Source organism: Salmo salar, chromosome ssa25, assembly GCF_905237065.1.
Source record: "Salmo salar chromosome ssa25, Ssal_v3.1, whole genome shotgun sequence".
In the NCBI taxonomy this organism is placed as follows: domain Eukaryota; kingdom Metazoa; phylum Chordata; class Actinopteri; order Salmoniformes; family Salmonidae; genus Salmo; species Salmo salar.
Genome location: NC_059466.1, coordinates 16,367,906 through 16,392,011, shown reverse-complemented (window position 1 = coordinate 16,392,011; position 24,106 = coordinate 16,367,906). Strand labels below are relative to the sequence as shown.

At 44.9% G+C, this 24,106-nt stretch overlaps 1 protein-coding gene across 4 annotated transcripts in view; it reads right to left on the bottom strand.

Annotated features, from left to right (window-relative positions):
- Positions 1–11,480, bottom strand: part of LOC106586269 (ATP-binding cassette sub-family C member 4) — a 47,439-nt gene extending 35,959 nt beyond the window's left edge. The window contains exons 1-16 of one of the 4 annotated variants that reach the window (XM_014173387.2): positions 10,585–11,476; positions 10,105–10,221; positions 9,450–9,560; positions 9,008–9,128; positions 8,610–8,834; positions 8,287–8,376; positions 8,036–8,199; positions 7,056–7,181; positions 5,586–5,835; positions 5,309–5,419; positions 4,893–4,982; positions 4,199–4,390; positions 3,960–4,054; positions 3,637–3,723; positions 3,407–3,503; positions 2,817–3,041 (exon numbers count right to left, since the gene is read on the bottom strand). In XM_014173387.2, the coding sequence (XP_014028862.1) occupies positions 2,817–3,041; positions 3,407–3,503; positions 3,637–3,723; positions 3,960–4,054; positions 4,199–4,390; positions 4,893–4,982; positions 5,309–5,419; positions 5,586–5,835; positions 7,056–7,181; positions 8,036–8,199; positions 8,287–8,376; positions 8,610–8,834; positions 9,008–9,128; positions 9,450–9,560; positions 10,105–10,178 (2,058 nt within the window). In that variant the 5' untranslated portion in view covers positions 10,179–10,221; positions 10,585–11,476. Of the gene's footprint in view, positions 1–2,816; positions 3,042–3,406; positions 3,504–3,636; positions 3,724–3,959; positions 4,055–4,198; positions 4,391–4,892; positions 4,983–5,308; positions 5,420–5,585; positions 5,836–7,055; positions 7,182–8,035; positions 8,200–8,286; positions 8,377–8,609; positions 8,835–9,007; positions 9,129–9,449; positions 9,561–10,104 lie in introns of all 4 variants that reach the window. The other 3 variants (XR_001324163.2, XR_006762027.1, XM_014173388.2) reach the window with 3 other exon arrangements.
- Between the last annotated feature and the right edge of the window lie 12,626 nt (positions 11,481–24,106).

Below are 24,106 nucleotides of genomic sequence, written 5' to 3'. Positions count from 1 at the left end.
ACTAAAACAATTTCAAACCTTGCTTAGCTTACAAATGTATCACATAGATCTCTATTATGCGTGGGAATACTTTGGAACGGATATCCAAAACTGAAATCACTTGGAGCTGATTTGCTAGTGTTTTTACAGCCTGCTATGTCCAGCAGGGGCCAAATCTGCCGGCCAGTTGGGGAACCCTGATGAAGGCCCACTGTGATGGTAGATCAAGTGAGACCATCTACTGCTCTCTAGTGGGAGAAAAGAGGAAGCAGCAGACAAATGTTTTAACTACAGCAGATTAGATGAGTTTTAGTCACAGGGTATCAGATGTAGTCGCAGGGTACAGTGAAATTCTTACGCTCCGAGCTCCAACAGTTCAGGTAAAAGAAAAGAGAAGTGAATGAGGGGTAGGAGGTCCGGGGGGGGGGAAGAAGGGGGAAAGGAAGCAGGTAGCTGTCTCGTGGCTATTCAGCAGCCTGATGGTCTGGGGGTAGAAGCTATTGGCCAGTCTGACAGTTTTTGCCATGATACTCTTATACTGCCTGCGTCTGAGTGATGGAAGCAGAGAGAACAGGCCGTGGCTCGGGTGGCTGAGGTCCTTGATGATCTTCTTGGCCTTCCTGTGAAAGGTGTGTTCGGCTGAGCATACCACACTCTATAGAGCCTTGCGGTCAGTGGCAGTGGAGTTGCCGTACCAGGCCGTGATGCAGCCCGACAGTATGTTCTCGATGGTGCTCCTGTTGAACACTTTGAGCCCTCGAGGACAGGCCGAATTTCAGCCTCCTGGGGCTGAAGAGTCACTGCCGTGCCTTCTTCACCACGTTGTTTTGACCATTTCAGCTCACCAGAGATGGGTACGGAGAGGAACTTGAAGGTTTTTGACCGTCTCCACAGTGGCCCCATTGATGAGGATGGGGGCATGTCCAACCTGGTTCCTCCTGATGTCCACAATCAGCTCCTTTGTATTGCTGATGTTGAGGGAGAGGTTGTTTACCTGGCACCATGTCGTCAGAGTGCCTACCTCCTCTGTAGCCTTCTAGTTGTTGTTGGTGATCAGGCCTACTACCGTTGTGTCGTCAGCGAACTTGGAGTTGGAACTATGTGAGGCCACGCAGTCTTGGGTATACAGGGAGTATAGGAGGGGACTGAGGACGCACCCTTGTGGGGCCCCCGTGTTGAGGATCAGTGTGGAGGAGGTAATGTTGCCAACCTTCACTGCCTGGGGGCGGCCCATCAGGAAGTCCAGGACCCAGTTGCATAGGAAGGAGTTCAGTCCCAGGGTTGTGAGCTTAGTGAGGAGCTTAGAGGGCACTATTGTATTGAAGGCCGAGGTGTAGTCGATGAAAAGCGTCCTCACACATCCATTCCTTTTGTCCAGGTGGGTAAAGGCAGTGTGCAGTGCAATGGCGATTGTCTGTGGATCTGTCAGAGAGAGGGTCGAGTGTGTCTGGGAGGGAGGAGATGATGTGGTCTTTGACTAGCCTCTCAAAGCACTTCATGGCGACGGAAATGATTTCTACGGGTCAGTAGTAATTCAGTTCAGTTATTTTCCCTTTCTTGGGCATTGGGATGATAGTGGACATCTTGAAGAAGGTGAGGATAATAGCCTGAACTACAGAGAGAAGTTTTCAGAAAACACAACAGCTAGCTGGTCTGCACATACTCTGAGGCCGCAGCTAGGAATACCATTTAGGCTGGCAGCCTTGCGAGGGTTAACACTTCCATACATCCTCTGTGGAGACCGTGAGGACGTAGCCCTCGTTGTCCTCAGGGGCTCTCCTCGGCAGTTCAGAACCGTTATGCTCGACGCGGGAGGCGTTTAGTTCATCCGGTAGGGCGCCGTTCATGATCGTTAGAAGCTCCTACCACATACGCCTCATGTCCGACCCACTGAATTGCTCCTCCACATTGTCCCTATACTTGTGTCTCTCCATCTTGATCGATCTGCATAGGGCATATTTGTACTGTTTAACCATGCAATGGTCCCCGGTCTCCTTGCCGTGTTCATAAGCAGCATTGCTCTCCTTTTTCCCTACAAGGTTGCCATCAAGCCACGGTTTTTGAAAGAAACAATCGGTATCATATCGATGCATTTTTTTGAATGAATCCGGTGACTGTGTATTCATTGATTTAGCCCCCAGAGGCACCCCGGAACATATTCCAGTCCATGTGATCAAAACAGTCATGGAGCATGGATTCTGACTGGTCAGACCAGCATTTAAAAACAGACACGACCAGCAGAACTTCCCTCAAGTCTTTGTTTGTAGGCGTGATTGAATATACAAAACCGTGGAGAAGCTTGCAAGTTCCTGTATGTTTTCCCATCACACCACTTGTTATTGGTAATAAAGCAGACACCACCACCTATGTTCTTGCCAGAGTGTCAGCTTCCTAATTCGCTCAATGAACTGTAAACCCCGCTGGTTGTATATAATCCATTTGGATGTAGGAGGAAGGCCAAATCGGATGTCCCTCTGGAAGGAGATCCTCGCTCTCAATTCGTTCAATGATTGAACATTTTTCGAGTAGCATGCTGGGTAATGGAGGCGTCTCAATCTCACTAAGATGCTTCCACGTCTGCCTCTCCATCAGGTTCTTTGTTTCCTTCTTCTCCGACAGGACTCCCAGGCGCCTCACCGAAGAGGCTGGACAAAAGTATTGGCTTTGGTCAAAAGTAGTGCACTAAATAGGGAATAGGTTGCCATTTGGGATGCTGCCTCAGGTATGATCCCCTGTCATTCTTCTGACAAACAAGACAGAACAGGAAGGTGAGTGCTCTCCCAGGGGATCAGACAGAAATGTGTGGGGGGGGATGGTGTTACTACACTGTTACCCACCTCTGGTTGGTCCACTCCCTCAATCACAGAATGCATGGAGGAGGAAGAGAGAGAGGGCATAGAGCTCTGGGATAGGGTGTGTGGGGAGCCGGTGAGTGTGCCTGGGGCAGGCTCTGTGCCCCCCTTCCCCTCCACCTCGTCCTCCTCATCCTTTTTCAGCAGCGAGGTGAAGTCCAATCCAGAGCCCTGGAGTTCCGTGAACGTACCCCGCGCCACCATGTGACCCTAGAAAGAAAGAAGGTTCTTAGTCAGCCCTCTGAGGTGTGTTCACCAAGTTGTGCTATTCATGGTTTGCACCTCCGCCACGTCGTTGCCATTGTTATGAATGTTCTACAGACACCGCAGCCATATTGGTGCCCAAAAGTCCAGAGATGCCCAGCCATTCTGAACAGGGGCCTATGACCGTTTCGTCTAAATTACACTAGTGGCCTGAAAATACGATGACATTGCTATGCATCGAGTAGAACGTTCAGCCAGGCGTCATCCTTAAACAAAATGTTTAAAAAAACAATAGTGACGAAATGTGCAACCCATGAATAGAGATGGTAGGGTACAGCATTTGAGCCTCATACGCATATACACACACTCACTTCCTTCAGAACTAGGATCTGGTCTGCAGCCTTCAGGTACTGCAGCTGGTGGGTGACAAGGATGCGCGGCTTCTTCCGCAACAGGCCACAGATACACCTAGGCAAATAGACAGATAGCAGCACAACAAACCATGTTAGAAATATGCTTACTGGTTTTGTCAAAGTATTCCAAATGAATGTGGGAGAGATGCTGTGCTAGTGGGAATGTTTGCAGCTGCTCAAGGACTTACTGCTCAAAGAGGTGTTTCCCCACCTCAGCATCCACAGCACTGAGAGGGTCATCCAGCAGGTAGATATCAGCATCCTGGTACACCGCTCTGGGATGGAAGGACACGCACACATATATACACAGCTTCATTCACTTTAACCAATGACACAACAGCTATAATACAAGTTTAACTTAAAACAATACATCATATATATTATAATTACAGCAAAAATCGGTTTTCCTGACCATATGACCTGGCTAGGGAAAACGCTTGACCCCATTTGTAATGTAAAGAGGATGTGTTCCACTTCCGCTGTTGGATATAAAGGACAGAGAGAGACGTACCTGGCCAGGCTGACCCGGGCCTTCTGTCCCCCGCTGAGGGTGGCTCCTCTGTCCCCTATCACCTCCAGGTCCCCATCAGGCAGCAGCTCCATGTCCTACACATACAGACAGTAACAGACTACGACACTTATCATGGGGAATCAATCACATTCACACAGTGCACAGAACGTTTATAGTGATATATTGCATCTAGAAAGGCAAGGATTCAGACGATAGATATTTGTCAATGAGAGTCTTACTCTCTTGAGGGCGCAGGCTCGGAGGACCCTCTCATACTTCTGAGGGTGGAGCGCTTTGCCAAACAGGATGTTACTCCTGATGGTCCCTGGGAAAATCCAGGGCTGCTGGGATGAATAGGTCAGTTCACCTTTGAACTTGACCACGCCCTTATCCGGGGTCAGCTCCCCCAGGATGGTGCTGAGTAGAGAGGACTAAGATATGAGATAAGTTATTAAAGACATGAAGAAAAAGACGGTGATATGCACAGCCCACAATTGAGATAACCGGGCAAAAATAATATTTGGATAAAGAAATGAGAGGCTCGCACACAGAATATTGTTACTCCTCAATTGCCTTTTATTCCTGCAGCAGTGGAGAGCAGCAACATTCTGAGTGGGCCTTTCAGAAGTTAAGACATGGCATTAAGCAGCACAACTACCAGGTGTGAAGTAAGACTAGAAAGTAAATTGTAATTCGATTAAGGAATGCAGTGGCATACTGCCCATTTAAGGGTTTAATGAGGATTAAGGTCAAGCTTTCAGCATAGCCAGCTGTCAAGAACAAAAACACAGGCAAGGTAATACCCTCGCTCTTATAATCATTGATATATTCTCAGGTTTTTGAGTAATACTACCCCATATGCCCTGTAACACATACTGTATGCATCTTCATCTCTAACTTGTAGTGAGCTTTTCACAGTACAAAAAGTCAGACCTTTCCAGCCCCGACTGGTCCAATGACAGCCAGGAGTTGCTCTGACCTCAAAGTGAAAGACAGGTTCTGCAGCGTCGGAGAGTCTAGTGCCTGTAGGGACCACAGAGGAACATGAGCGGGTGAACAACATCCTTACAGTACATAGGCTACTGTACACGTACAGCTTCAAGGTTAGGCCTATGTACAACAGAGCAAGGCAGACACTGCTTGGTAATTTGCGTCATGACATCACCTTCCTGAGATCTAAGGTCAACTCTCCTTACTGAAGAGGGTTGTATGGTTGGCTTAGAGTGTAAATAACGGATGGGAGCATGGTATCAAATCCCAGTGCAGGCTTGTACATGCACTATTTTCTAGTGATGCCGAAACAGCTCGAGTCTTGGTCAAAACAACCATACTGAAATAGGCTTCCCCACCTTATCCCAGTAGCAGATTAAATCCTTTATTTCCACCATACAATCCTTCTTCTCTGCCACAGGGAGTCCAAGATCCTGCGCCGACCCAACTTCCTCCAACACAAGGAAATTCTGTGAGAAAAAAGAAAAAAAAAGAAAAACGGAATGATCCGATTGGCCACACACACATTTTAAGCACATAATAAACCTTACACCGCTGCATGAATGGAATATTGGGGGAAGAGGAAGCTGATCACTAGATCTGCAGCTAGGAGAAATATAATCCAAGAGCGTTTACCTTGATCCTGCGGATGCTGATTAAAGCCTCAGAGACCTTCTCTATGGCATTGGGGAAGAAGAGGGTGACGGTGAGTCTCACAGCCCCGTACAGAGAAACGGCCACAAACACCCGGCTGGCAGAGATCCTGTTCCCCATCAACACATAGACAGTGAAGGTGATGAAGACGATGATCTTGCTGGCCACAAAGAAGGAGGCCATGTTGAGGCCTCTCAGGTAAGAGCTCTTCATGATCTTGGAGATCTCCTTCCTGAAAGTACAAGGAGAGGGAGAGGTTTTCAGATGTTTGTTTTGCTGCAAAGATATTACAGTTCTATGAGTTCCATGCCTAAGGAGCAGAAGGCTGCTAGGCCACAAATCTGATGTTGACCTCTTGAGTTTAGCCTACAGTATTAATATTAGAACAAACGTGTTGATCCTGTCTAAAGTGCCCTCTTAGAATAGGGGGACTAAGGTTGGCAGTAGATTACATTCTGTTGAATGAAGAGTGTACTTGTGTGTCGTATAAGAGGTCTTTAATTGTTTTTTTTTTTAATCCTGGTCCTAGGGACCTTTTTTTTCTCCCCTAGCATTACACACCTGATCCCAGTAATAAACTCATCATCAAACCCTTGATTTGTAGAATCACGTGTGTAGTTCTACAGCAAAAACAAAGGTTGTGTTCCTCTGCTCAGACGTTTCTGACGCATGACAGAATAGGTATTTTACGTATCAGCTAACATGTCTTCTAGCAATCTGGTGCCCGACGGCACTGTCGATGAGTGGCACGCAACCATTGGTTTATGCGTGCAACGTCTCAGCGGGGAAAAGACCCCCAAAAAATGTGCGTTCCTTTGGGTCTCCAGGACCAGGATTGAGAAACACTAACCGAACACATTTCAAGTCAAACTCAGGACACTGTCAGGTTGTGACTAGCTCAGGTCCTCACGCCTGGCCAGGCTAACGAAGATGACTGACTTAAGGGTAGACTCAGCGAAATGACGATGCCAAAAGCAGCACCGCAAGATAAGGAGATAAGCGAGATGCAAGACTTCGCTCTCACACAGTATCTGCACATGCGTACAGATTCGTTTCTTGCTGTTAGAGCGTAGTAGCCGCGGGACTAAAACAGCAAAGAAGTTGGGCCTCGTGCTTCGACGCTCTTAGTTGTTGTGGAATTTTACCCACTATGCTGTTTACTTTCTGCATCTACGTCATATGGCTGAGTCTACCTTTAATTCATGTATACAAGTTGAGAGGCATAAGGACACCCATTCCCACAAACTTCAACATGTGAAATACTGTGCATTGGGATAGTATCCACTTTGTAATGCATATTGCAAAATAGGGTTGATTAGGCACGGGGAAATGGTAGAACTGTTCTGATAGAGTTTGAATAGTTCAAATATGACTTCAAGCTACACAATTCAGACTCAATCGTCGTAAACCATGTAAATCAAACACAAAATAAGTCAATCAAATAGAATTGACCTTCTGACTTCATCTACCAGAGCTGCAAAAGGCTTCTCCCAGGCATACATCTTGATGATCCGGATCCCAGAGACCACTTCATTCATTGTGCGTATTCTGTTGTCTGTCAAGGCTGCAGTTGTACCCCTAAACATTGTGAGAGACAAATCATTTTTTTTTAACTAGGCATTCGGGTCAGTGCAATGTTTGCCATTCAGCAGATGACAGGAGAAATCTTTTTTCCCATTTCACACTGATGTTTCATTCATCACTTTGACTTTCATTTTAGAGTTTCAACTGATATTTAAACTAAAGCTTGGTAAAACTGGGCCATAATTATGAATCAACCTTGTAGATTGGTAAGGAGGTATGGCTATGTCGCAGCCTAGAGGAACCATCTGGGGTCAAAGGCTCAATTGATCTACACTTAAATGAAGAGACCTGGACATACAGTAATAACCGATCTGGAACAAGTAGCAGACTAACTGGACACAGCACCCATGGATAAAGTAAGAAACCAGACAAGTTTGTAAAACCCATGGCATGAAAGTAAAAAGGCATCAAAGTCTCCTCCACCACTATTATTTCACAGTGTCAAGGTATCCACACATGAAATGCGTAGCTACTTACAACGCAAAACTGGTTCAGACACCCCCCCCCCCCTCCATTTGTTTTTACACTGCTGCTACTCGCTGTTTATTATCTATGCATAATCATTTCACCCCTACCTACATGTACAAATTACCTCGACTATAACCTGTACCCCCGCACACCGACTTAGTACCTGTACCCCCGTTATATAGCTTCGTTATTGTTATTGTGTAACTTTTTATTATTTTTTACTTTAGTTTATTTGGTAAATATTTTCTTAACTCTTCTTGAACTGCACTGTTGGTTAAGGGCTTGTAAGTAAACATTTCACAGTAAGGTCTACACTTGTTGTATTCAGTGCATGTGACAAATAAAGTTTGAATTGATACATTATGGTACATGTACAGTACCTGAAAGAGGAGAACAGGCGACCGAACAGAGTCTGTATAGGCATCAGGAAGACCAGGACGGCCATTCCTGCAAGGCATGATGGGCCGATCTCATACCATAACAACACCATCACAGCTGCTGCTTGTAGAGGACCCACCCAGAGGAAGTGCAAAAAGATAGTGACCTGTGGAAGGATGGGAGAAGAGCTGTATGTTATTGAGCAGTGTCATTTGATATGCAAATATCTTGAATGTGTCTTTTCAGCACATACCTCATCAAACTTGTTGACGTCGTTGGATAAGAGGTTGACGATTTGTCCAGTGGTGGTTTTTCCCAGAGCTGTGCTGTTAAGACAGAGGGCCTTTGGAGATATCAAAGGACCGTGTGTATTTAGATTCATGCAACAGTCAATTTGTATGCCTCGTGATAAACATGCACTGTAAAGATATTTAAAGGATTGCTGATGACTAGCTGAATGACCTGTCATAATAGCCAAGAGTGTTTCCGTAGTGACTAGACAAGAAAGAAGAAGAAAAAAAACAACTCAGGGCCCTGTTTAAATAGGCTTTAATCTGAGAGCTGGAGGTTACTGACCTTCCGATAGATCATGTGACACATGGCCACCCGGATCTTCATGCCGGCTCGCTGCACGTGGTAGAAGTAGAGGTGGTGCAGAGCAGCCAGACCCAGGGTGGACAGGGAGACGCCTGCAGCATAGCCACAGGCCTCATACAGAGCATCCATGTTGTCAGGGTCATAGCTCTCAAAATACTGGATGAGCTTCCCAAGAAGTACTGGCTGAATCACTTTGATAATTTCCTGATGAGAGGAAAAACAACTACTTCAAGGTCTCAGAGAGAGTGACGTCACCGATTGAAATGCTACTAGCACACACCACTAACTAGCTAGCCATTTCACACCAGTTACATATTCATGGGTAAGCTACTCTGTGAAAATTGTAAGTATATGCCTGCAGACAGTGTTTGTGGTACCTCAATGAGAGTAAATATTCCTATGACAGAATAGGACCTCCAATAGCACGCGATGAGGACTTTGGTTAGTTTGGGTGTGCGCAGGTCCTTAGCAGCCCTCTGTACTTCTTGATCCCAGTACCTAGAGATAATAGCAATGTAACACTCAAACAACAGCATCCAACTCACTGCGCTCGTCAAACTCTCAGAATGTGTCTGGTTGCATTTTTTTAATTTAACTAGGCAAGTGAGTTAAGAACAAACTCTTATTACAATGACGGCCTACCCCGCTCAAACCCGGACGACGCTGGGGCCAATTGTGCGCCGCCCTATGGGACTCCAAATCATGGCCAGATGTGATACAGCCTGGAATAGAACCAGGGACTGTAGTGACGCCTCTTGCACTGAGATGCGGTGGCCTAGACCGCTGCGCCACTCGGGAATGCATTAAGGTGTGACTTACCACTGTAAATCTTCTCCTAGTCTCTCAGATCCATCCTCTGGGAGAACTTTGTACATGTCATGTTCCTCTAGCCTCCGCTTATAGCCAATACGGAATAAAGGATTCAGCCAGCTGGTGATAAGGAACAAGTATGTGTTCATGTACAGTACATGTATACAGTAAATAATGAATGTAAAGTTCAGTGTTAAATAATGAATAATTAATGTAAAGTTATACTGTTAGAGGATAACAAACAGTATGTTGGATTTTTTTGTTATTCACACAAGCATAAAGAGGGCCTACACTTAAAACACATTTGAATGCATGTTCTGTCCATTCGTTTTAGAGTAATAAACAAAGTACCATAATCCATTCAAATGTAAATGTTTACTTTAGGCACACTCGCAGCAATCAACCCAAACAGCCCTGTGGACAGACAGTTGTTATGTTTTAAACTTTCATAGAAGTAGTGATGAGGCCATTGTCTGAGCACCTTATCTACCGGTAGTCGTCCGTGTCCTTGCGCTCTAGAAGGCTATGGCAACAGAGCTGGTAGGATACTCGTAGGGATACTGCAAGCGTCATTCACACTTCAACATTCATAGCAACTGTCAAAACCTAGTCGGCTTTGTCGGTCAGTAGCTGTCAAACATTGCTGCTACTGTACTTTCCTTACCAGAAGAAAATCTTGGACAGAAGATTAGCTGTAGCCGATGGATTATCCTTCGCCTCTTTCCGCAAAGGTTCCATGCTCTGACAGTGACTGTAAACTGAAAACAACCTCTGTATGTCGCTGAAAAGATATCATTAAATACAGAAGGCAACTTAATAGAAAATATAGATTATTCTCTCACCGGCAGCACATAGCCTACAATCGACACAGATAATAAGACCCGTGTGAAGCTAGATAATGAACTGTGCATAAGAGCCGCGGCTCGGTTTTCATCGCGCACCCCGCCATTGAGGGGATTCGATTAATGCCCCTGGTGAACCGGGTTAACGTTGATTGCATTCAATTTGGAGCAGAGTGCCCTGTTCTGGACGACGGCGAAGTCGGCTCAAAACAAAAGCGACATAGATTAATAACGTGTAGTAATGAGTAGGATTCCGTGTTTTTACATGTGAAAGTAATAGCTTTTGATAAAAAACGCTTTACCTGACTTCCCAATGCTAACGCATGCCAGAACTTCTTCTATGGTATATTGCGATTACAAGATTTAATGTACATCCCGCCACCTACTGTGCGGGATGGAAACAGGATTCCCCCAAAACGAAAGAAAATAAACCTACCAAAAAATAAATCAAACGACGTTTGATTAAGTTAAAAAATAAAAACCGATCTGATCCCTACACAGACTCAAGGGGAACCTGGGAGGGCGGGTCTTCTGTCGCCAGTACCCTTTGCAAGTCTTCAGATGTAAAATCCTTAAAAAGTCTCCAAAACTTTTCTGCTGCAGCCACAATGTCCAGTTTCTTAGACTTCTTTGAGACTTGTGGTGTACCGTTTATAACTATAGCAATGAACGCAACAAAATCCACCTTTTAACACACCTGGGATATTTTGTCTGTAAGCAAACATTTACTACAGGCTGTGGTGCATCCAGTACCATATCTTCACTAGCATCACTTGTTTTCTCAGTTCTTTTAATCACCTCCACAGGAGATTCAATTGACCGCCCTAACTTTTGCCACCTCAATCTCCTTCACCCTTACAGGGCACTCCAGGAACTCAGGATCATGATCCCCACCACAATTGCAACCCTGTCGTCCTTCTACACATCGTTCTTCAGTATACTCTGTCCATCTGCACACACTTCAAACATGGACAAATCATTTACAATTCGTACACTTCAAAATGTATTAGTCACATGCGCCGTATACAACATGTGTAGTAGACCTTACAGTGAAACGCTTACTTACGAGCCTCTAACCAACTATGCAGTTTTAAATACGGATAAGAATAAGAAATTAAAGTAACAAGTAATTAAAGAGCAGCAGTAAAATAACAATCGCCAGACTATATACAGGGGGGTACCGGTACAGAGTCAATGTGCGGGGGCACCGGTTAGTTGAGGTAATATGTACATGTAGGTAGATTTAAAGTGACTATGCATAGATAATAACAACAGAGAGTAGCAGCAGTGTAAAGGGGGGGGGGCAATGCAAATAGTCTGGGTAGCCATTTAATTAGGTGTTCAGGAGTCTTGTGGTTTGGGGGTAGAAGTGCTCTTACAGCTTGTCTTACATAACCAAGCTTCACATGCATAGATATTTGCTCTTTATCAAAAAAACTACAGGACCGACAGACTTTCTTCTTTTTCTCCGTTCACCCAGCGGGTCAGACGCTGGGCACCAACTACACCTGGAATTCTCTTCAGCTATTCAACCGGAATATCTGTCATCACGCCTAAGATGACTCCTTTGACGGGTGCTCTACTCCAAAGTTCGAAACACAACATTTATGTTGGCCCACTGCAATCTTCCTCTGTTCTTTAGAAATACAATTAATCAAAATAAGATCACTCTGACAGACTCCACTTTTCCAAGCACATAGTTCATCATTTTCAACACCTCAAACCGGTCTCCCACATATGCATCCTTACTCAACAAACGCATCTCAGCAAGAAGCGATTCATTTTCATCCATACACGTATCCTCCACTCCAATTTAAAGACAATTTCCTTTTTGTTTCAGTTTTCGATACTACTGTTGTCCATTCAGAACATTTGTCTTCGCCTACTTTGCTAGACGCACTGCTTGATTCGAATTTAGCATCCACTTCCGCCATCTTCTCCGCAGAGACCGTCCAGACACACTGACATAACCGGAAATTCCTAACGCATTCCAGATTTTACAATGCCTGGATAGTTTATGTATCAGCTAACCACGTGGTGGTGCTTTCATGACAACTGGGAACAAAACAAAAAAACAAGGTCAAATCATGACGTCAGTGATCTTCAGGTCAGAAAGTTGGAGCTTGAGAAAGAGGCCCGTTCCCGACTTGGAATTCCGAGTTGGATAACCATTCAAAGCTATTTTCCTCAGTCTGAGCTCTTTTTTTCCAGAGTTCCCAGTTGGCTTGAATGCATTGAATTCGGAAGTTGGAGATTTCCCAGTTCCCAGTTGTTTTGAACGCGGCATAGAAATCTGTTGCCTGACGGCACAGTCGATGAAGTGGCATGCAACCATTGGTTGATGCATGCAATATTTGAGCAGAGGAACGTGACCAATATGACAGCGGTATGGAACGCCGTTTGGGTCTTTGCGTGTCAAAAAAGATACACGTCAAATAACACTATTTGACATGTCAAATAAGCTTGTTGACCAATCAGGACCTGAATATGACTGCACGTCACATAATAATTTAATGCGTTCATACATTTTTTACGTAGTTATTACACATTGATTACACTATCACTCGTATTTTATGTCACAACCTTGTTTAACATTATCTAATGGCAAGATTCCACCAATTGTAACCTTCTGCATAACTTTCAAATAGGTACTTTTATTTTGAAGGCAAACCGCAAATTACACTATTGTGTCTATTCCTTATTGTGTCTATTTTCACAACACATAACCCGGTCTGGTCGAGCCTCACTAGCCTGATAAAGCTAGCTGGCTGCTTATAACGTTATAGCTTTGGGCAACACGGTTAAGTAGCTGGCTAGTTATTTATTTTCATGAACCGAAGTTCAATTTCAATAGGCGAACAACAGGTGGCTACCTAGCTAATACTTACTCACAATGATTCCTAAATCATTGCTAAGAATAATGAAAATGACTGCAGTTTCTACTGGTCATTGTTTTCAGGCTGGTTGTATTGGTGATAGCTTGGTACCAAGCTAAAGCTAGCTACCCCAGAAGTTGCAGTCGAACAAATAATACTTTATTACCAACGCGGTATTGTAAATACATCGTTCGTGGCCGGTGTTTACTTGTTTGCAGACTTTTTTTGTACAGCTTTGGCAGTGCTACTGATAGTAGTGGTGGCGTTTGGCTTGGTGACGTGTCAAATTAAAAGCTTATTTAACGCGTCAAATAGTGTTAATTGACATGGATCCTTTTTGACACGCAAAGACCCAAACGACGTCCCATACAGAGCGGAGCAGAATACAGTATGATTTGAACATGGCGCGCCTCCCTCACCGACTCCGGGCTGTCTAGATCCCACCTATCCTTTCTTTGGATTGGTGGATTTATCTCATTATTGTCATATTTTTTGGAATAATCGATGAGGGTTGTTGACGTCAACCGCCGGTATTCATTTGAGAGAGATGCTGTGCTATTTGCCTCATTGACATTGATATAATGAATAGCCATCTCGATATATAAAAAAAAAATCTCAAAGTTGCCGGGATGTCACATGTCCTATTTATATCAGTACACTTGTAACAGCTTAAGCATTTTGAAACGTATATTTGTTCACATAGACCTCACGTTGCAAATTAGCCATTACATTTTTTGTCGACCAAATTCGACACTCATTGACCGCCATACAAAAACTCCTTGCTTGGTGAGCGAAACAATGAAAAAACGCCACCTGCTGGAGGGAGACAGATGATCCGCCGAGTTGGGTCTCTCTCGTCCTCATCTTCTCTGGCCGGGTTCAACCCGGGCAGTTTAATCTAATCCCCTCCTTCTTGCTAGCTAGCCTCGAGCCACAGCCGAAGATAGTGGAATAAATGAAGATGTCCCAATGTGGACCGTTAACCATTGAAAAAGTTGTCAGGTCCGGTCTGCTTAATGTGGTGGCTCCAATGATGTATATAAACCCTGGCCATTTATTTGTTATATATATATTTTTTATTTAACCTTTATTTAACTAGGGAAGTCAGTTAAGAACAAATTCTCATTGAGTGGCTTTGAAGCCACCGGTCGGCCATATTGGCACTCCCCAGAAGGTGCAGTCCTCCATAGGAATGAATGGAATTCTACAGTATTTCAATGAAATGTTTCAAGGGCAGAATTACATGTATTTAAGTATGTTTTTGTTGTAGTGTGGACAATAACATTAGTAATCTCCAAAATGTATACTTTAAGGGAAAAAATGCATATTACGTTTTTTTGTTTGTTTAGCTCACATAATATAATTTAAAAGTATGCATTATGGTGTCTGTAATAAAATACATGTGGCAAAAAATGAATGTAGACATTAATAATATGCATTTCTACAGCATAGAAAATATTTTTCACAACAGTGGGGGAGTGACAAGATGGAGGCACGCCTTGTCCTAGAGAGATTTACAAGGTTATCAAAACGTCACGCCAGGGAAAGCCCACACGAAACACAGCTCTTATTTTAAGTGTTTCTAAAATCCGCTTTGGGAAAAATGAACAGTGGAAAAATTTTTGGAACCATTTCCCTGTTTGACCGCTAGGTTTTATGGGTATTATGACTCACACTGTGGTACTCTGCATAGCAGCTGGGTCTGGTCTGCTTAGTTCATTGACTGTATGAACCAGAAAAAAATGGGTAGTGGGATGTCTCACTTCCTCTTCCTTCTCTGCCATAGCCCATAGGGGTATACTTATTTCAAGAGATGACACTGGCTGGACTGTCCTGCTTTACCCGGCATCCTTTTTTATTGTTGATTGTGCCATATGTACCAAATCCGTTATAAGATTTTGGTGGGGTTTGTTTTAAACAACATTTGAAGTATATTAAAAACACTGTACTTCAAACTCAATGCAGACAAAAAAATATACTCAACAAAAAATATAAACGCAATATAAACGCAATTTCAAAGATTTTACTGAGTTACAGTTCATATAAGGAAATCAGTCAAATGGAAATAAATTAATTAGGCCTTATGGATTTCACATGACCGGGCAGGGGCACAGCCATGGGTGGGCAATGAAGGGCATAGGCCCACCCACTTGGGAGCCAGGCCCACCCAATGGGAAGCCTAGCCCAGCCAATCAGAAGGAGTTTTTCCCCACAAAAGGCTTTATTACGGACAGAAATACTCCTCAGCAAAATGGTCATGTTTTATTTCAGCTCATTAAACATGGGACCAACACTTAACATCTTGTGTTTATATTCTTGTTCAGTATATTTTGCAATTATATAGATTTATTATTCATAATATGTCTCCAGTATTCTTGGCTCCCTAATACTGTCTACCTCGATTACTAACCTATTCCTTGCATGCATTGTGCTTTGCATGTGCAAAAGATCAGCCAAATTGCCAAAAGTTCTCTTATGACCAGGGGCGCAACTTTGATTTTAGAAGTGGGGGGACATTATTTTATAAATTTTTTAATCCAGTCGGATGAACACTCCAAACAGCCTACCTGACCGCTCTGAGGAGTCCGCATGCTCCTAAAGCACACCGCTGCCTGGAGCAGCCTATCATCACCTTCTAGTACTTGTTTGTCTATACTGCCCTCTGCTGTTTGACAGCAGTTTTCACCAAAGTAATCCTCCCTGTCTGTGTTCTGACATTTCAACTGAACTCACCTTATCAAGATGTTGACCTTTCACCTAAAGTGCTTCACCCCAATACTATTGAGTGCAGTGAGAATGTTTTCAGTTGACACTTCAATATAGCCATATCTGGCTACCAGACCACAAAAAATGCATGAAATTAAAATTAAATGTATGCATTCACTACTGTAAGTCGCTCTGGATAAGAGCGTCTGCTAAATGACTAAAATGTAAGATGGTACCTGAAAGATCAAAACAAAGCTAATCATGTACACAATTAAATGTTGGATGTAAATATCTTATCTAAATGCAGATATGTGGAAGGTGACCAGGTTGAGAATTTCAAGTTCCTTGGTGTCCACATCACCAACAAACTAACATGGTCCAAGCACACCAAGGCAGTCATGAAGAGGGCACAACAAAACCTTTTCCCCCTCAGGAGACTGAAAAGATTTGGCATGGGTCCTCAGATCCTCAAAAGGTTCTACAGCTTCCCCATCGAGAGCATCCTGACTGGTTGCATCACTGCCTGGTATGGCAACTGCTCAGCCTCCGACCGCAAGGCACTACAAAGGGTAGTGCGTATGGCCTAGTACATCACTGGTGCCATACCAGGCAGGCCCTAAAAATTGTCAATGACTCCAGCCACCCCAGTCATAGACTGTTCTCTCTGCTACCGCACAGCACGGGGTACCGGAGCGCCAAGTCTAGGTCCAAGAGGCTTCTAAACAGCTCCAAGCCATCAGACTCCTGAACATCTAATAAAATGGCTACCCAGCATTACCCCCCCCCCCCCCCCCCATTTTCTACACTGCTGCTACTCTCTGTTTATTATCTATGCATATTCACTTTAATAACTCTACCTACATGTACATATTACCTCAATTACCTCGACTAACCGGTGCCCCCGCACATTGACCTTGTACATAGCCACACTATTGTTATTTTACTGCTGCTATTTAACCTCTACAGGATCAGTGTCCCCCCGAGGGATGGTTGAGCTAACGTAGGCTAACGTGATTAGCATGAGATTGTAAGTAACAAGAACATTTCCCAGGACATAGACATATCTGATATGGGCAGAAAGCTTAAATTCTTGTTAATCTAACAACACTGTCCAATTTACAGTAGCTATTACAGTGAAAAAATACCATGCTATTGTTTGAGGAGAGTGCACAGTTATGAACTTGAAAATGTATCAATAAACCAATTAGACACATTCGGGCAGACTTGATCCAACATTTTGAACAGAAATGCAATGGTTCATTGGATCAGTCTTTCGTGCACCCGAGTGGCGCAGCGGTCTAAGGCACTGCATCTCAGTGCTTGAGGCGTCACTACTGACACCCTGGTTTGAATCCAGACTGTATCACAACCGGCCGTAATTGGGAGTCCCAGATGGCGGCACACAATTGGCCCAGCATCATCTGAGTTTGGCCGGTGTAGGCCATCATTGTAAATAAGAATTTGTTCTTAACTGACTTGCCTAGTTAAATTAAGGTTAAATTAAATAAGTCCAAATGCACTGTTGTCATCTAGTGGCCAAAATCGAAATTGCACCTAACCTGGATTAATACATTGTGACCTTGCTCTTGCATTTCAAAGATTATGAAAAATATATATTTTACCAGATCTTATCTTTTACCAGATTCCCATCCCCCAAACATAACACTTTGTATTCAGGACAGAAAGTGAATTACTTTGCCACATTTTTTGCAGTATTACTTTAGTGCCTTGTAACAAACAGGATGCATGTTTTGGAATATTTTTATTCTGTATTGGCTTCCTTCTTTTCACTCTGTTAGATAATACATTAGTGTTGTGGAGTAACTACAATGTTGTTGATCCATCCTCAGTTATCTCCTATCACAGACATTAAACTCTAACTGTATTAAAGTCACAATTGGTCTCAAGGTGAAATCCCTAAGCGGTTTCCTTCCTCTCCGGCAACTGAGTTGGGAAGGACGCCTGTATCTTTGTAGTGACAGGGTGTACTGATACACTATCCAGTTGTATTAATAACTTCACCATGCTCAAATGGATATTCAATGTCTCCTATCAATTGGTGCCTTCTTTGCGAAGCATTGGAAAACTTCCCTGGTCTTTGTGGTTGAATCTGTTTGAAATTCACTGCTCGACTGAGGGACCTTACAGATAATTGTATGCATGGGCTACAGAGATGAGGTAGTCATTCAAATAACTAATCAAATCAAATGTTATTTGTCACAAGCACCGAGTAGACCTTACAGTGAAATGCTTACTTACCAGCCCGTAACCAACAATGTAGTTAAGAAAAATAAATAAATAAAAGTAACAAATAATTAATAAGTACCACTCTCCATATTTTCAAATCTGCTTGAAAACAGTTGTTTAGAAATGAACCACCAATTTGACAGAGCTCGTAGAATTTTTTAAAGAATAAAATGGGCAAATTTGGCACAATCCAGCTGTGAAAAGCTCTTAGAGTTACTCAGAAAGAGTCACTGCCAAGGGTGCTTCTACAAAGTATTGACTCAGGAGTGTGAATACTTACGCATTTCATTTTCAATAAATGTGTAAAAATGTCAAAAACATGCTTCACTTTGTCATTATGGGGTATTGTGTGATGGGTGAGAAAAGAAAATACATTTCATCAATTTTAAATTCAGGCTATAACACAAAATTTGGAATAAGTCAAGGGGTATGAATACTTTCTGAAGGCACTGTAGGTAGGGATAAAGTGGTTAAGCAACAGGATAATAAACAGTAACAGCAGCGTTAAGTTTGAGCCTATTCCTGGAAACATTGAACCACTGTAGTTTACATCAATTATAATTTCTAAAGTGGAAGTTGGAAAAGTTATATTTGAGTGTTTCAGTGAATGGTTTAGTTAATTTTCATTCCAATCTCCTTTGCATTAGCGTAGCCTCTCCTGTAGCTTGTCAACTATGTGTCTGTCTATCCCTGTTCTCTCCTCTCTGCACAGGCCACACAAACGCTTCACACCGCGTGGCCGCTGCCACTCTAACGTGGTGGTCCCAGCGTGCACGACCCACGTGGAGTTCCAGGTCTCCGGCAGCCTCTGGAACTGCCGGTCTGCGGCCAACAAGGCAGAGTTCATCTCAGCCTATGCTACCCTCCAGTCCCTCGACTTCTTGGCGCTGACGGAAACATGGATTACCACAGAAAACACTGCTACTCCTACTGCTCTCTCCTCGTCTGACCACGTGTTCTCGCATACCCCGAGAGCATCTGGTCAGTGGGGTGGTGGCACTGGAATCCTCATCTCTCCCAAGTGGACATTCTCTCTTTCTCCCCTGACCCATCTGTCTATCTCCTCCTTTGAATTCCATGCTGTCAGTCACTAGCCCATTCAAGCTTAACATCCTTATCATTTATCGCCCTCCAGATTCACTTGGGAGAGTTCATCAATGAGCTTGACACCTTGATAAGTTCCTTTCCTGAGGATGGCTAACCCCTCACAATTCTGGGTGACTTTATCCTCCCTACGTCTACCTTTGACTAATTTCTCTCTGCCTCCTTCTTTCCACTCCTCTCCTCTTTTGACCTCACCCTCTCACCGTCCCCCCCCCACTCACAAGGCAGGCAATACGCTTGACCTCATCTTTACTAGATGCTGTTCTTCTACTAATCTCACTGCAACTCCCTTCCAAGTCTCCAACCACTACCTTGTATCCTTTTCCCTCTCGCTCTCCTCCAACACTACTCACTCTGCCCCTACTCAGATGGTATTGCGCCGTCGCAACCTTCGCTCTCTCTCTCCTGCTCCTCTCTCCTCTTCCATCCTATCATCTCTTCCCTCTGCTCAATCCTTCTCCAACCAATCTCCTGATTCTGCCTCCTCAACCCTCCTCTCCTCCCTTTCTGCATCCTTTGACTCTCTATCCTCCCGGCCGGCTGGTCCTCCCCTCCTGCTCCGTGGCTTGACGACTCATTGCGAGCTCACAGAACAGGGCTCCGGGCAGCCGAGCGGAAATGGAGGAAAACTAGCCTCCCTGCGGACCTGGCATCTTTTCACTCCCTCCTCTACATTTTCTTCCTCTGTTTCTGCTGCTAAAGCCACTTTCTACCACTCTAAATTCCAAGCATCTGCCTCTAACCCTAGGAAGCTCTTTGCCACCTTCTCCTCCCTCCTGAATCCTCCTCCTCCTCCTCCCCCTCCCCCTCTGCAGATGACTTTGTCAACCATTTTGAAAAGAAGGTTGCGACATCCGATCCTCGTTTGTTAAGTCAAACGACACCGCTGGTCCTGCTCACATTGCCCTACCCTATGCTTTGACCTCTTTCTCCCCTCTCTCTCCAGATGAAATCTTGCGACTTGTGACGGCCGGCCGCCCAACAACCTGCCCGCTTGACCCTATCCCCTCTCTTCTCCAGACCATTTCCGGAGACCTTCTCCCTTACCTCACCTCGCTCATCAACTCATCCTTGACCGCTGGCTACGTCCCTTCCGCCTTCAAGAGAGCGAGAGTTGCACCCCTTCTCAAAAAACCTACAATCGATCCCTCCGATGTCAACAACTACAGACCAGTATCCCTTCCTTTTCTCTCCAAAACTCTTGAGCGTGCCGTCCTTGGCCAGCTTTCTTGCCATCTCTCTCAGAATGACCTTCTTGATCCAAATCAGTCAGGTTTCAAGACTGGTCATTCAACTGAGACTGCTCTTCTCTGTGTCAAGGAGGCTCTCCGCACTGCTAAAGCTAACTCTCTCTCCTCTGCTCTCATCCTTCTAGACTTATCTGCTGCCTTTGATACTGTGAACCATCAGATCCTCCTCTCCACCCTCTCCGAGTTGGGCATCTCCGGCGCGGCTCACTCTTGGATTGCGTCCTACCTGACAGGTCGCTCCTACCAGGTGGCGTGTCGAGAATCCGTCTCCGCACCACGTGCTCTCACCACTGGTGTCCCCCAGGGCTCAGTTCTAGGCCCTCTCCTATTCTTGCTATACACCAAGTCACTTGGCTCTGTCATATCCTCACATGGTCTCTCCTATCATTGCTACGCAGACGACACACAATTAATCTTCTCCTTTCCCCCTTCTGATAACCAGGTGGCGAATCGCATCTCTGCATGTCTGGCAGACATATCAGTGTGCATGACCGATCACCACCTCAAGCTGAACCTCGGAAAGACGGAGCTGCTCTTCCTCCCGGGGAAGGACTGCCCGTTCCATGATCTCGCCATCACGGTTGACAACTCCATTGTGTCCTCCCCCCAGAGTGCTAAGAGCCTTGGCGTGACCCTGGACAACACCCTGTCGTTCTCCGCTAACATCAAGGCGGTGACCCGATCCTGTAGGTTCATGCTCTACAACATTCGCAGAGTACGACCCTGCCTTACACAGGAAGCGGCGCAGGTCCTAATCCAGGCACTTGTCATCTCCCGTCTGGATTACTGCAACTCGCTGCTGGCGGGGCTCCCTGCCTGTGCCATTAAACCCCTAGAACTCATCCAGAACGCCGCAGTCCGGCTGGTGTTCAACCTTCCCAAGTTCTCTCACGTCACCCCGCTCCTCCGCACACTCCACTGGCTTCCAGTTGAAGCTCGCATCTGCTACAAGACCATGGTGCTTGCCTACGGAGCTGTGAAGGGAACGGCACCTCCGTACCTTCAGGCTCAGATCAGTCCCTACACCCGAAGAAGGGCACTGCGTTCATCCACCTCTGGCCTGCTCGCCTCCCTACCTCTGCAGAAGCACAGTTCCCGCTCAGCCCAGTCAAAACTGTTCACTGCTCTGGCACCCCAATGGTGGAACAAGCTCCCTCACGACGCCAGGACAGCGGAGTCAATCACCACCTTCCGTAGACACCTGAAACCCCACCTCTTTAAGGAATACCTGGGATAGGATAAAGTAATCCTTCTAAACCCCCCCCCAAAAAAGATATAGATGTACTATTGTAAAGTGGTTGTTCCACTGGATATCATAAGGTGAATGCACCAATTTATAAGTCGCTCTGGATACGAGCGTCTGCTAAATGACGTAAATGTAAATGTATGTGATGAGTCAAACGAGTTAGTCTAAAAACGGTTAATGCAAATAATCAATAGCTACCCGGATGAACTATTTAGCAGTCTTATGGCTTGGCGGTAGAAGCTGTTCAGGTTCTTGTTGGTTCCAGACTTAGTGCATTGATACCGCTTGCCATGCGGTAGCACAGAAAACAGTCCGACTTGGGTGGCTGGAGATTGACAATTTCTAGAGCCTTCCTTCAGCCTTTTGCAGGGGATGAGGTGTTGTCATTCCCTTTTCACGACTGTGTTGGTGGTTGTGGACCATGATAATTCTTTAGTGACGTGGACACTGAGGAACTTGACACTGTCAACCTGCTCCATTACAGACCCTTTGATGTGGATGGGGGTGTGCTCAGCCCTCTGTTTCCTGTAGTCCAAGATGAGCTCCTTTGTCTTTCTGATGTTGAGGGAGAGGTTGTTGTCCTGGCACCACACTGCAAGGTCTGACCTCCCTGTAGGCCATCTCATCGTCGTCTGTGTACAGGCCTATCACCGTCGTGTCGTCGGCAAACTTGGTGTTGGAGTTAAGCGTGGCCACGCAGTTGTGGGTGAACAGGGAGTACAGGTGGGGACTGAGGGTCATTGTGGCGGATGTGTTGTTGCCTACCCTCACCACATGGGGGTGGCCAGTCAGGAAGTCCAGGATCCAGTTGCAGAGGGAGGTGTTTAATCCCAAGGTCTTTACCTTAGTGACAAGCACTATGGTGTTGAACGCTGAGTTGTAGTCAATGAACAGCATTCTCACAGCTGTTCATTTTGTCCAGGTGGAAGTATAATATAGATTGTCTCATCTATGGATCTATTGGGGTGCTATGCAAATTGGAGAGGGTCCAGGGTGTCTGGGATGATGGTGTTGATGTGAGCCATGACCAGCCTTCCGAAGCATTTCATGGCTACAGATGTGAGTGCTACGGAGCAATAGTCATTTAGAGACTGGTTACCTTGATGTTCTTGGGCACAAGGACTATGGTGGTCTGCTTGAAACATGTAGGTATTACAGACTGGGTAAGAGAGAGGTTGAAAATGTCAGTGAAGACACTTACCAGTTGGTCAGTGCATGCTCTGAGTACGTAATCCTGGTAATCCGTCTGGCCCTGCGGCCTTGTGAATGTTAACCTGTTTTAAAGATTTTACTCACGTTGGCTACGGAGAGCGTGATCACAGTCATCCAGTACAGCTGGTGTTCTCATGCATGGTTCAGGGATGGAAGAAAGCAGCCTCGAGGAAAGCATAAACGGTATTTAGCTCATCTTGTAAACTCACATCACTGGACAGCTCGCTGCTGGGTGTCCCTTTATAATCCATGATAGTTTGAAAGCCCTGCCACATCCGACACGCATCAGAGCTAGTGTAGTATGAGTCTCTGTGGTGTCTGGATTAGTGTCCCGCTCCTTGAAAGTGGCAGCTCTATTCTTTAGTTCATTGTGGATGTTACCTGTAATCCAAAACTTCTGGTTGGGATATGTTTGTAATGCATGGTCACTGTGGGGACGACGTCGTCGTTGCACTTATTAATTAAGCCTGTGACTGATGTGGTAAACTTCTCAATGCCGTCAGATGAATCCCAGAACATATTCCAGTCTGTGCTAGCAAAACAGTCCTGTAGCTTAGCATCCGCTTCATTGGACCACTTCCGTATCAAACGAGTCACTGGTACGTCACAAATGAATCCCTTATCTGTATCAGGCCTGGTGTGCCTGTATATCACAGGTGAGTTACTACTCTCCCATCAGCAGCAGAGACTCTCCAGCAACCCAAACAGACAAAGATGATCTACACACAAACTGTGCATCTGTATTAGGCTTGCAGCAACATTCAAATGAAAGGCTCTAAACCCTTACCAACCTGAAATCCCCTTTTAAATAGAAAGGCCTATCCAATCAGATTCCTAACTCAGATTGCGCCCAGGTGTGATGAATTACTGACATAATTAGTATGCCCTTATATGGAGTTCCTGCTAGGCCCATATCTGGAGTTCCTGATAGGGCCCCAATTCAACACACATTTTCCAGGAGCCAGCTATGCCCAGATATGGAGTTTCTGTCAGGGGCCCCATTTCAACATGAATTTGACCCAATTAAGACAGTCAGCTCCTGACATTTGCATTTGGCTTAATTGAATTAATGTGATGCGTAATGTATTTTCATGATATAGCTTCCTGTTTCCTGTTCCAGACATACATTTTGGGGGGTTATTTCTGTAACACATATACATTGTATAATAGTGAGTTTATAGCC